Genomic DNA, 13,178 nt, shown 5'->3' with positions numbered 1-13,178 from the left:
GTATCTGATACGTCATCACATTCCACGGTCCTGTTATAGATACCCAGCGAAACATAGCCGAAACCCATTCTCTTTTGAAGACCTAGACATTCGAAAAAGTGTAGTTGAGTTCCTTCGATGTTAGGGCTTTCGGAAAGAAACCCGGATGAGAGCGTAGTATGTCTCTGGAGCCATTGACTAAAATCTAGTTCAAAGACTGAATAATAATTAACGTACAGTAATTATAGAATTTAGAGGCACAAAATCTGAGTTTATATGATTTCAACTTTTTGAGCTGCGCTATTCTAATTGTACCTAATTTTAAAATACTTTTATAGACCCATGGGAGTAAAGTAAGTCTATACTAATATTATAAAGAGGAAAGATTTGTTTGTTTGTTTGTATTGAATAGGCTCCGAAACTACTGGACCGATTTGAAAAAATCTTTTTCCATTAGAAGCCGATATTGTCCCTGATGAACATAGGCTACTTTATTTTATTTTATTTTTATTTTATTTTTTTGGTTTCACGTGTGTTTTAATGTTTCCGAAGCGAAGCGAGGGCGGGTCGCTAGTGTTTGATACAATTACACACGATTCCGTATAATGTTGTTTTAGGCAAAAAATATACCAGGTTGGATGCTTCTGGTGTCGAGAAGTAAATGAACGGCCGAAGATAGTCGCCATAATCGATCTATACTATATAGTACTATACTACTATATAGCCACACTATAATATTATGCCTAGCGGCTTATACGAGCAGGGACGATGAATATATTTGCATTATCGGTTCAGTGGATAATTACCTAACTACTGTCTGCAGGGATCTAGATTTGATTCTTGGTTACAGTCACGTTCTTTATTATATATATTTGGCATTTGGATCTGGGTTCTTATTTCGTGACGTCATAGAATATGGGAATCTTGCATTTTGTGATTTGAACATTGTGGAGGTATTTACAGTATATCCAAACACAAATTTCACTCTGCAGCTATTGCGCGCGAGAACAAAAGTTTAAGTATAAATAAATTAGATAAAAGCTTTATAAGATTAATAATTTTTTACTGGTGGTAGGACCTCTTGTGAGTCCGCGCGGGTGGGTACCACCACCCTGCCTATTTCTGCCGTGAAGCAGTAATGCGTTTCGGTTTGAAGGGTGGGGCAGCCGTTGTAACTATACTTAAGACCTTAGAACTTATATCTCAAGGTGGGTGGCGCTTTTACGTTGTGGATGTCTATGGGCTCCAGTAACCACTTAACACCAGGTGGGCTGGGAGCACGTCCACCCATCTAAGCAATAAAAAAAAATTGTAAGACCACTAATTATTTGCTGGGCCCTAAATATTATGAAAGAACTTTTTTATAAGATTCAATACGAACTACTATGTTTATTTCGATATATAAAATACAGTATGAGATTAACGTTCAAATATTCATTGTAGATTCATGTAATGAAAAATAAATTATTTTATTTAGATTTTACAATACGGTATTTGATTATTTATTGCCCAGTCACGGTAGGTATGTGATAAGGTTTGATATACCTACTTAATTCATTTATACAAAAATGTTATTGAATGAGGTGGCATCGGAACATTAATGTACAACAGTTGACGCACTAGTCGTTTCTACGAATAGTCACAAGACGGATATTCATTTTCGAATTTATACAGAATCCGTTGAGCCCTTGACATTTAAAACAAGTATCGATTTTACAATGAGACCATGTGATTGCAAAAATCAATATCAAAATAGTTGAACGGGGTTTAAATAAGTGGGGTAATGTTACTACCCCGTGCATTGTGAATTCGGCTCAGACTGCCGTACCCTCGAGTTAAACATTAGGGTTGTCGAACACGAATAACATCGGAACAGCATGAAGTATGTATTTCCTTTTATTGTTACCATAAACTTTAAGTTAAAAATAATAAATTATTTCATCGTTAAGAACAAACTTGTTTATTAGATAACTAATAAACAAGGAAGTTGAAAAAAGGTTGAGCCCTAATGGTTGAGACTCTCGGTATATTCTTATCAAGAGATACAATTATGTTGAGCTATAAAACCAATCCAATATCTTATTCCTAGTACCGAACATGTACTCGCGAATGTCTTCTGTGATGAAGGAATAGTAATGTGTAATAAAAAAAATGGAAGTCGCACAATGCGCCCGTCCTACCTATTTCTACCGGGAAGCAATCTCGCCGTCCCGTTCAAAATATATTATAGAAGCAAATCTGATCGTTCCATTTTTAAATCATAAGGTACATTGGCCGTATTTCCAGTGGTATTTTCTTAAAAGCTTTATTTAATTTCTCTCTCGTTTTATGAATTTTGACGTATCCAATGCTGCACGAAACTTACAATTTTGCACGAATTAATAGCTTTATGTTCGAGATAAGAAGATCAGGCTTTTGATTTTTTTTGTTAGCTCGTTGGACAAGCCCAAAACCCATTTGATGCTAAGTGGTTACCGAAGCCCATAGGCAACAACAACGTAAATGCAATACTAAGTATCCAAGGCATGACCTTGCGATATCAGTTCTAAGTCTCAGTTTTTACAGTACAACGCTTTCCCCACCCTTTGATCTGAAGAGCATCACTGCTTTAAGGCAGAAATAGGCAGGACAGTGGTATCTACCCGTGCGAGCACACAAAACATACCACCACCAGTAAACAAGGCAGACTACTTTATCTCTACCCATTCGCTGGTAGCTGCCTACCATTACTACCAGTAAATTATGAATGTGTCCAATATTTGGGTACTCTTAAGTATAAATTACTCTCTGTTTACATTAAGTACGTTATTAGCAATAATTTGTCATTTTATCATTTATTTTACGTTAGCTGTAGAGGAAAACTTCAAACTTTTTTATAATTCTAATGATTTTAAGTCATGTAGGTGAAGTTAAAACCGTAAAATAAAGTATAAATACTCGTAAGTAGTTCTAAAAACATTAGCTATACATGAATACCAGTTTGAATGTTTACCAAAGAAAACACAGCTACAATTATGTAACATTTTTTAAAATTGCTATATAAAAATCTTTTTTTCTTTTTTCGGTGTGTAGCAACCTTGTGCATAAGGGCTGGCAACGTGGGACGATCGGACCCTAACATTGTGTGCCGACACGTCTGCCATGTGTATTTTAGTCTCAATCCTCGCGCTACAAATAATAAATATGAAATCTTTTTATAGCTTCACTCACAAAGCACTGAATTGTTTTATGGTTTAGTTGAAATCTCATATTTATCTCTTCAGTTATAAAGCAAAGCAAAAATTTTTCGTAAGTTATTGGTCTTGGTGGTAATTATAAGGAAATATATTCTGATAAATTTCATAATTATGTGTACTTTTAGTGTTTATATGATATTTATTATAACATGAATTAATAATGAAATAATATTATAATATATGTTATAAAATGAAAAAGTTTGCACGAACCATTTTGTAGTCGCAATTCTTAGATGTTTCAGAGTGAGTGCCGCCAGTTATTAGTGAGGTTTATGGGTTCTAAAAACCATTTAATAAATACCAGGTGGGCTGCAAATTTGTTCACTTTTTTATTTTTTTATTGCTTAGATAGGTGGACGAGCTCACAGCCCACCTGGTGTTAAGTGGTTACTGGAGCCCATAGACATTTACGACGTAAACAAACCGAAACGCATTACTGCTTGACGGCAGAAATAGGCAGGGCGGTGGTACCTACCCGCGCGGACTCACAAGAGGTCCTACCACCAGTATGCATTAAAAATAAATAAATAAAACATTTTAGATATGTTTGTCAAAAATCAAAGAAGTTTCGTTTTAAAGTGTTCTTTTTTGTAAAATAATCCTTTTTAATATACCATCAGATAGCGTGTTTCAAGTGGAAACAATTTGAGGCTGTTATCAGATGGGCGCGCCGCCCTCGGAGGCGTGACGCGTGAAAATTGTATACAGAGGCGCTTGAATAAAACGTTTTCACCGAATTACGGAGCACTGTGGTAATACGAAAATGATTTGACTATGTTTTTTTTTTAATACGAAATAATTAAAAAAACACGAAGGAATATTGGGTTAAAACGTCGATTGTAATGTGTATTGTATCTGCACTGTAACGAATAGCTCGATATGCCGATCAATACTTAATATAGTACGTGAGCTTGTCTGATAATTATTATTGTAGACCAAAGACGTGAATTCCGCTGCTCTCTTCGAGACGCTTCGCTTGTTGTATGAATTGTTTTATAGGAACAGATATGATGTATTTGATCCAGTAAAAGCGAACAGTAAATTAAAATCTTCTGTCATGTTTTTATCATTTTCAAAAATGTCAAAAGATTGGGCAAAGGCCTAGCTATCCGTAGTTCAGTTAGTTTAGTTGAAATCTCAAAGAATTTTTTTTAATGCTGAAATGGATATTTTAGTCAACACTTTTATTACTTTGATAATAAAAATTCGGATTTCAGCATTTAAGCATTATTGCTGTCTCATTTACAAAAGTCGTTTCAAATATTTTACCATTAACTAATCACGCCATTTCAATTACTGAGAATATTTATATTATTTATTAGTTAAAAGCCCAGTTTGAGTTTTGAATTAATATGATAGAATATGATTAATTTACAAATAAAGAATGATAATTATTTTTGACAGTTTTTTGAAGTAGACAAGTATGCGAAAACCTTTACCGTATCTGAGTGGTCAAGAAGTATAGAAGACGGATGCATTATTAACAAAATAAAACTGCTAACATAAAAAGTCTCTGAAGAAATATATATCACTCTAATTAATATGAGTTTAAATTTTATTGTTTTGTATACGTATCGAGAACATGTTTTAAACTGAAAGACAATTGTTCGAGAATTCCAATTAGGAAATTACTAGAAATAAAGTTAGTTTACTAAATATTCAATTGAAGTATTAAATTAATTTATTTAATTATTTTCTTGCAAAACACATTTACTTTTGTGTACATTTACTTAGCAAAGCCAAGGTAACAAGTTTAGTGTCGTGCGATTACGTATTCCGTCTCCGAGTTAATGTCGCGGTTATTTGCCGACTTGCCGATTTAATTGAGGTTATTCGATTTCCACACACGGGGGAGGAATAATCAACCAAATATCAAACATACACCAAATATACCTAACGTTCAATTCATCGTATCCTTCACATATTGAAAGCATTTCGTGAAATGGTTTTACGAGCGTGGGATTTGTGCGTTAACGATTTTTAATACATAAATTCTTGAACACTTCTTGATATTTTCACTTACGTAGAGTGCACCGCTGAAATAACAATATCCGTGCATTTATCGTAAATTTTCGTTCTCATAAGGACGATTCAAAATATAATAAAACGCGACTTAAATTGTCGTAAAATTACGTATACGGTTTATAATTGTTAAAAAAGGAATGACTTACCACGCAGGTCGGACTAAGGCCGACATTGCTATAAAACAAAGAACAGCCTATTCATCGCACACTATAGTTTTATTTAAAACACGAAGACACACTAATACGGCAAACAATGATTTTTTCACTACACAAAAATCACTTTTGTTTATTGTGCTACGGTACGTAGCATTTCGTAGTTCCGAGGGCGGCGTAGCGCGACTACGTCGCAAAAGTTTGTCCGTAGGCCCGTGCGGCGGATACAAGTGTGCGAGCGCGCGCGGGTTGCTCGCGGGCGCTGGTCGCGGAGTATGCGGCCTTCGTGGCAGTTCGGGGGGGGGGACGGGGCGCAGGGTGCGCGCGCACGCCGCCGCCCACACCGCCCCGCCCCACACACCCGCAACCTATTTATTTCTAGTTACGTAAAATTTACGCGCAATACCCGATACTGCATTTAACCTACGTTAAAATTCAATGCGCCTTTAACTTTATTTTATGAGAGAAATAATTATCACCGGAGTTTTTCAATTACGATATGATACCGTACGTACACATGTATGTATATTTTCGGTATTATCCAGATTAAATAAAAATACGGAATCGTTGTATAAAAAAACCAAATCCATAACTTTATATTTCAAATGTAACAATCTTCCACTTTAGGTAATTGGTAGGGGTATCAATTGAAAAAAGTGACCGCCGCCGGTAGCCGTCACTGAGGGGATGACGCGTCAAATTACGCAGAAGAGTTTTTTTGACCGCAGGCGATCGTGTCGACGTCATCTTAATGACTTCACAGAAATCGTCAAAGGGCGATTAAATTTTTCCGACCTAATAGATCTTTCGAGACCGTTAGGTTTCGTTTTTAACATTTAAATGTCAAGAAGAGCTGGTAAGTTTCTAGGTTGGAGATTTCCTAAACGGTATTCAATTTCTAATGTCGTAGTAGGATGTGTTTGATTAAGGCAAAAGTTGTAAAATGGTGTCGTCACAGTCAGCTGTTCGCGCGAGCGCAACAGACAACACGATTAAGATCTACGCAGGACAACTTTCGCTGGCGCGCCGAGCGGCAGTTAGTTGTTATGAAAGAGAGAAATTTGTAAATTGTTCGCGCCCGAGTTCGCGAACTCCGTCGAACTGGAGTTTGTTTTAAGAGTCCAACCTTGAAACAAGAAGAAAAGTAGTCCTGTAAAACAAAGTTTTGCGGCGGCCGTCGCCGGCGCAAGCGGTTCAAGGATTGTGCCCGAACTGTCTGTCTGTACAACTTTACCGATTAAAAGCTCAAAAGCTTCCAAAGTCATTTTAAAAGTTTATCTGCACGCGGGCTCGCGATTCCGCGGGAGGGGCCGATCGTAGACGCCGAGTTCGTTATCAACTCACCGCAATACTTTAGTTGTAACTAGTTCGAGATATTAAGGAGCGGGTCGTCGGTCGCTCCCGTGTTGTCAGCTACGGATAGCTACGCGCCTATCGCGTTGCGTATCGCTCGACATGTGTTCCGAGCGCCGAATACTTGCCAACGTACACACTAAGTTCCTAGACCCTTCACTACTTTGTTTTACAGCTGTTCCACTTAGTGAACTATGCCTCGAGTTGGGCGCGAGTTCTTGCATGTGTATCGGCGGCACACGCCCGCATCCGAATAGTTTCATAAACATAACCCAACTTAGTTTTGGACGACTTTTCAAAGTCAATGCATACTAACTTTCGATGTCTGGGAGTGGGATATTACGATTGGATCAGTTTGCTGCGCGAATTAATGCATTCGTTTGTTTGAAACTTTGTTTTACTGGATCCGAGCTTGGCAAGAGCAGGGGTCGTCACTTAATTTTTAAGTAATTAAAGTTACACAAAAGTTTGTGCTGTACTTGAAATAATAAACATAAAAATTGTTGTTTGATCGTGTACATCGTTCATTTTATGTCGCTTATCCGATTGATTTGAAAATTAGAATGTTTTTTTTTGTATGGTTGTTGATAAACTTTTAGCGAAGGTTTACGGTATAGTATCATCGACATCCTATAGCTGGCTGGCATGTTAGTCGATTCAACTGTTTCATGTATTTCAAGCTATATGAAGCGATTGTTGTAACGAAGCCTGGTTGGCAATAAGTCTTCACAGAATGGAAAACTTAACAATAGTGGCCCGTTGTGCTTATGGTATTGCAGCCATCGACGATGCATAATATCCACTTAGCATCAAGAGGGCGGTAGGCGTACCAGTTATCCTTGGCAAAAAAAAAAGATGTAGATACGTAAATATATTTGTAATTTTAAATTAAAATTTCAAACTAAATAAAAAAATATATATTTAATATAATAATAATATAAAATAAATAAAAGAATGAGTATATCAGAGGAAGTGTGAAAGTGGCCCCGGTAATCAACAAATTAAGGAGCGGACGGTTAGTGTGGTATGGACATGTGATGCGTAGGGAGAAGATGCATGTGACTAGGAGATGTATGGAAATGGTAGTGCAAGGTAGAGGGGGAAGAGGTCGACCAAAGAAGACGTGGATGGAGTGTGTGAATGACGATATGAGAGAGAGAGGAGTGAGTGTTGAGATGACGGCTGATAGAAGAGAATGGAAGAGAAAAATTAGCTGTACCGACCCCACCTAGTGGGATAAGGTGGAGAAAAAGAAGAGATAAAATAAATAAAAGTTAAAATTAAAATTTGGTCTTAACCTCTTCAGAAACGATTTTATTAAAATACAAATAAAAAAAAAAACAAATTAAATTTATTCTTTATTGTGATTCATTCATTTAATAACTAATAATTAAATAAGTAATACAAAACAAAAAAAATAATGAAAATGCATTTGAAAAAAAAAAATTGTCTCACGTTACTGGCCATTTAGCGTAGAGTTCAATATTTGAATTAAAAAAAAACGTACACATGTGCCAATGTCCCTTTAGAGGTTAAAGTGTAAATTTGAGCTAAAGTTGAAAATGTATGAGTGTACTCTAATTATTTTTGTAGCGGGCGCACCGGGAACGCCGAGCACGATTCGTCCTCATAATCAGCGTAATTACCGAAAATCTCCGTCAGAAAGTCACGATCAACATCGAAACGCGTAGATAAAGCTGCTACAACCCTCCGAGCGCTTGATGTCGCCGCCGCTTTATCGAGACCCGCTCTTCATATTCTACGTCTTATAAAATATGGAATAAGTAAGATTTAGGAGGGTCCTTTAAAATCTGGTCGCGGCGTACGTGTTATCTTCCTTTGCCAATAAGTCACGCAATAATTACCGCGAGCCGAGCGTCACGGGTTCCTCCGCACATATTTATGCACGTTACATAAATAAATATTGTACGCGACAGTTGCAGGCGGTTTTATGGTGAACAGTAATTGGTGCCGCGGGCTGTCTGTCTGTTTACGGCTTTATTGCGCTGCTGTTTTGAGATTTCGTGACAGTTTCGTTTTGCGGCCGGAATCAAATTAGCTCTCACGTTACTGGCTTACGTCCGTTGTAATTTTGATTTGAATTCGCATTTACTTTTTTTGTTTTGATACAATTATTTGAGAACAATGTGTTGCGTTATAGCCGTTGTCAAATTTTGTCGGTACACATGCAGCGAAAAAGGGGCTTTGTACTTTTTTAAGTTACGTATTTTTAATCCTGGACAGAATGAAAGCTATTGAGTGATGTTTAGTTGACTTGAATAAATTAATTAAATGAATTACAATTAAAGAAAATTTACTTACGTCCTTGGCGTTGTCGGACGAAAAAGCTTGTGTACTATCTTTTGATCTTCCTCACTCTGTAACAAAAATGCATAATTTTAACTTTCGGAGTCGAATCTTGGTTTTTTTTTTTTTTTTATTAGTTAGATAGGTGGACGAGCTCACAGCCCACCTGGTGTTAAGTGGTGATTGGAGCCCATAGACATCTACAACGTAAATGCGCCACCCACCTTGAGATATAAGTTCTAAGGTCTCAAGTATAGTTACAACGACTGCCCCACCCTTCAAACCGAAACGCATTACTGCTTCACGGTAGAAATAGGCAGGGTGGTGGTGCCTACCCGCGCGGACTCACAAGAGGTCCTACCACCAGTTGTTTTTACTAAGGTTTCTTAAATTTTGAGTCCTTGTCACTTGTGTGCGAGTAGTATGTTTATTTGTTAACTCCAATCTTGATTTACGGACAAACTATAGTAGTTCTAATGTATCAGCCTTTAAAATTTAAAATCTAAATCATTCGTTTTTCTGAGTTCTGTTGATAGGGGAGAAATTCTCTATAAAATTAATGAGTCGGAATGCGCAAATACTTGCTTCGTTAAAATACGGTGGTGACATTAGTCAAAATATTAGAAAAAAATTATATTTGTATAAATGTGGTGGTGATTTCGTGAATGAAAATTGTCTTCTATCTTTCAATGAGTGGAAAAGTGGATTTTCAAAAGTCTGCCTTGCCTATAGGTAAGACGTCCGGTGCATTCGTATGTAGCGATGCACCGGTGTTCGAATCTCAGGCGGGTACCACGTTTTCTAATGAAATACGTACTTAAAAATGTTTACGATTTACTTCTACGGTGAAGGAATAACATCGTGTAATAAAAATGAAAACCCGCAAAATTATAGGTTGCGTAATTAATGGTGGTAGGTCGTTTTGTGAATCTGCACGGGTATGTACCACCATCCTGCCTATTTCTGCCGTGAAGCAGTAACGCGTTTCAGTTTGAAGGGCGGCGCAGCCGTTCTACAGAGACCTCACAACTCATATCTCAATGTGAGTGGCGGCATTTACGTTTTAGATGTCCATGGGCTCCGGTAACCACTTAACACCAGGTGGGCCGTGAGCACGTCTATCCATCTAAGCAATAAAAACAATTCTATTAGCGACTGATAGATAGCTTATCTACCTATATTAATTTTCATATGTACTTGCGTGTACAGTGCTTGATTCTGTGGTAAATTAGTGGTACATTGGGTACCGTCGGATATCAGTGTCTAAGAATTCTGTTAATTGTTTTCAAACTCATATAACATGCCATCCGGTTTCAAGGGTTCGGTCTGAAGACTCATAAAATTAAAACTGCGACTCCCAAGTGTCAAGTGCTTACCGGAGTCCATAGACATCGACAACGTTAATTCCGCCATTCAGCTAGAGACATGAGTTCTAAGTCTCAGTTCTATAATATAACGACTGCCCCATCCTTCGAATTGGAACGCAGTACTGCTTCGCGACAGAATATAGTTATCCTTAGTCCCTACGAAGGAAGTCTCGCCTACATCATATATCAGCTTCAAGTTGAGACACATGACCGCACCATGCCAAATATAACTATTTAATATAGCTGACCCGGCAGACTTCGTAGGGCCTCAATTGATAACGTATAAAATAAACTTAAAACAAACAAAAGGAATCCGTCCGACGGGGGACACATAGAAGGAAAAACAAAATTGTTATTTTTATTTAATTCCGAACATTTTCTTAATTATCTAACCTTTTAAACCTTCTCTGGACCTCCACGAATAATTCAAGACCAAAATTAGCCAAATCGGTCCAGCCGTTCTCGAGTTTTAGCGAGACTAACGAACAGCAATTCATTTTTATAACTATCTAATATATTCAGATCATATATTTCAAAGAACAAAATAAAATAAATATAGCCACGTACGAAATTAATGTAAGCATGTATGTACATTGGAAGGCTTAGCGTGAGATTCTGGCCGCGTCTGCCTACACGGAAATTACAGTATTACGTGAGTTGGACGAAATGCGTTTTTAATTGATGTAACACGACGATTTCAACAAACACTTTTACAAGTACGGTCGACAAAGTATTTACTTATATACTTGATATTTCAAAAATATTATATTTTTCTGTTGCCCTTGTAGTAGTCAGGCTAGCATACGGCTCACATGATGGTGACTGGTTACTATCACGTAATGACGTCAGCAGTGTCAAGCCCAGAATCAAGCCCCCACTCACAGAACTTTTAAAGTTTTTTTTTATTTTCTTTATTTATCTTTGTTTCAGAACAACAACGCTTAGATTGGGGACAATAAGTTTAAAAATAAGTAAGTTCAAGTTTTAACAAGTATGTTTAAAGTATTTATTTTGAGTATTTGTTATAAAATTAAACTACATTAAGTCTAGCGGATTTAATTCATAAATTCCATATATTTTTATAATAACATCTGTGTACGTTCATCTATGCGCATTTTTTGTTGTTATTATAAGCACATTGATCCGGCCTAGGCATTCTAAAGGATGCCTAAGGTTAAAATCTAAATTGTACTGGACAAGTTTCCTTTAACCAGGAGGCGTAAGTTAAGCGTTGCTTTCCAGAATATTGTGGTATCATGGTACCTCACTCTTCGGGCTCACACTACGTTCTGCTATCGGTAAATCAAGATTATCTATAGAATTTCAGAGTAACTGTCGGTTTATTGCTTTGATGGGTGGACGAACTCACGGCCCACTTGGCGTTAAGTAGTTACTGGAGCCCATAGATATCTATGACGTAAATGCCGCGACACCTTCAGATGTAAGTTCTAAGGACTCAGTATAGTTACAACGGCTGCCCCACCCTTCAAACAGACAGACGCATACTGCTTCATGGCAGAAATAAGTAGGATAGTGGTGCCTACCCGTGCGGACTCACAAGACGTCCTACCACCAGTGAACTTAAATTCGGTGCCATTAGACGTGCAGCGTATACCTAAGACTTCATTAGCTTATAACGCATAAATTCATAGAGTTTTGTATTTCCAATAAATTGTTTTGTAAACGCTACACTAAAACGCTATCCACATGTCGCCGCCGTAAGCCACCATAGTATCAAGGGCGATCCGTAAATTTGATTTTAATATTGAGCACGTAAAACCCTGTTTGCTTACCGCCACTAATTGATACGTCCCTCTCAGTACTAATGCCAGTCATTATTTTACAATTCATTGGCTTTGCTCCGATACAATCGTTACGATGTTGTGGCTGTAATTAATTTCTGGTTACGTAGCTTTAAATGCTTTAGATGCCCGATTGTTTATTTGAATTTATGAAATGCCAGTCTATTCTTAAAATGAATAGCTTTTGATAACTAAGCTAAATAGTTTTTTACAAACTACGATTAGAAAACTGACTTGTAATTGATAGTCTTTAATTTGGCAAGTACCCTTATTGTCATACATTATTTCTGATAAGCAAACATAATTAAACCTCGCTAGAAAACTAGAATTTTATTTAGGGTATATTATTTATAAAAAGAAGTCTCTTGACAAATTCGTTTACACAGATAATTAGTACTATTACAGAAAAATATATCATCGATATTTTATTATCATCCGAAGATGAAGATTCCCCCAAATTTTCAACTGTGTGTTCCAGAAGAGTAGCGCCCCATCTCTTCTCTTGGATGTCGTAAAAGTCGACAATGGGGTTCACCGGAAATTGGACAGCAGACTTCTCTGAGTATTTTACTATTTACTGGTAGGGTATACTGTAAGTCCGCTGGAGTAGGTCCGACCATCCTGCGCATTTCTGCTGCAATGCATATGTAATGAGTTCCCGTTTGAAGGGCGAAATTGTTATTGTACAATACAATTGAAATTTCAGCTTCATATCTCAAGATGGTGGGTGGCACTCATGCCATGACGTCTGTCTAATCCAGTGGCTGCCTTACACTAGGACAGATGTGGGCTCCTCCACCTATAAACGATATAGAATAAAGGAGCCCGATGAAATAAATATCCATTTCGAAACGAACTAAAAATTAATATTGTCCAAACAAAAAATTCAATATCAATAAAAACAATCTATATCAAAACGAAATCTAAATTTAGTTTCTAAGTTAGGTATTGACATAT

The 13,178-nt window shown here is 37.1% G+C and overlaps 1 protein-coding gene across 5 annotated transcripts in view; it reads right to left on the bottom strand.

The window, feature by feature from the left end:
* Window positions 1–13,178, bottom strand: part of LOC114243178 (uncharacterized) — a 276,284-nt gene that overhangs the window by 33,162 nt on the left and 229,944 nt on the right. For 4 of the 5 annotated variants that reach the window (XM_089730435.1, XM_089730429.1, XM_089730433.1 and 1 more), the window contains exon 5: window positions 9,068–9,123. In XM_089730435.1, the coding sequence (XP_089586561.1) occupies window positions 9,068–9,123 (56 nt within the window). Of the gene's footprint in view, window positions 1–5,386; window positions 5,684–9,067; window positions 9,124–13,178 lie in introns of those variants that run through there. The other variant, XM_089730434.1, reaches the window with a different exon arrangement.

The sequence above is a fragment of the Bombyx mandarina genome, chromosome 10 (assembly GCF_030267445.1).
Source record: "Bombyx mandarina strain Sakado chromosome 10, ASM3026744v2".
Lineage (NCBI taxonomy): Eukaryota > Metazoa > Arthropoda > Insecta > Lepidoptera > Bombycidae > Bombyx > Bombyx mandarina.
This window is presented reverse-complemented; position numbering and strand designations above follow the sequence as displayed.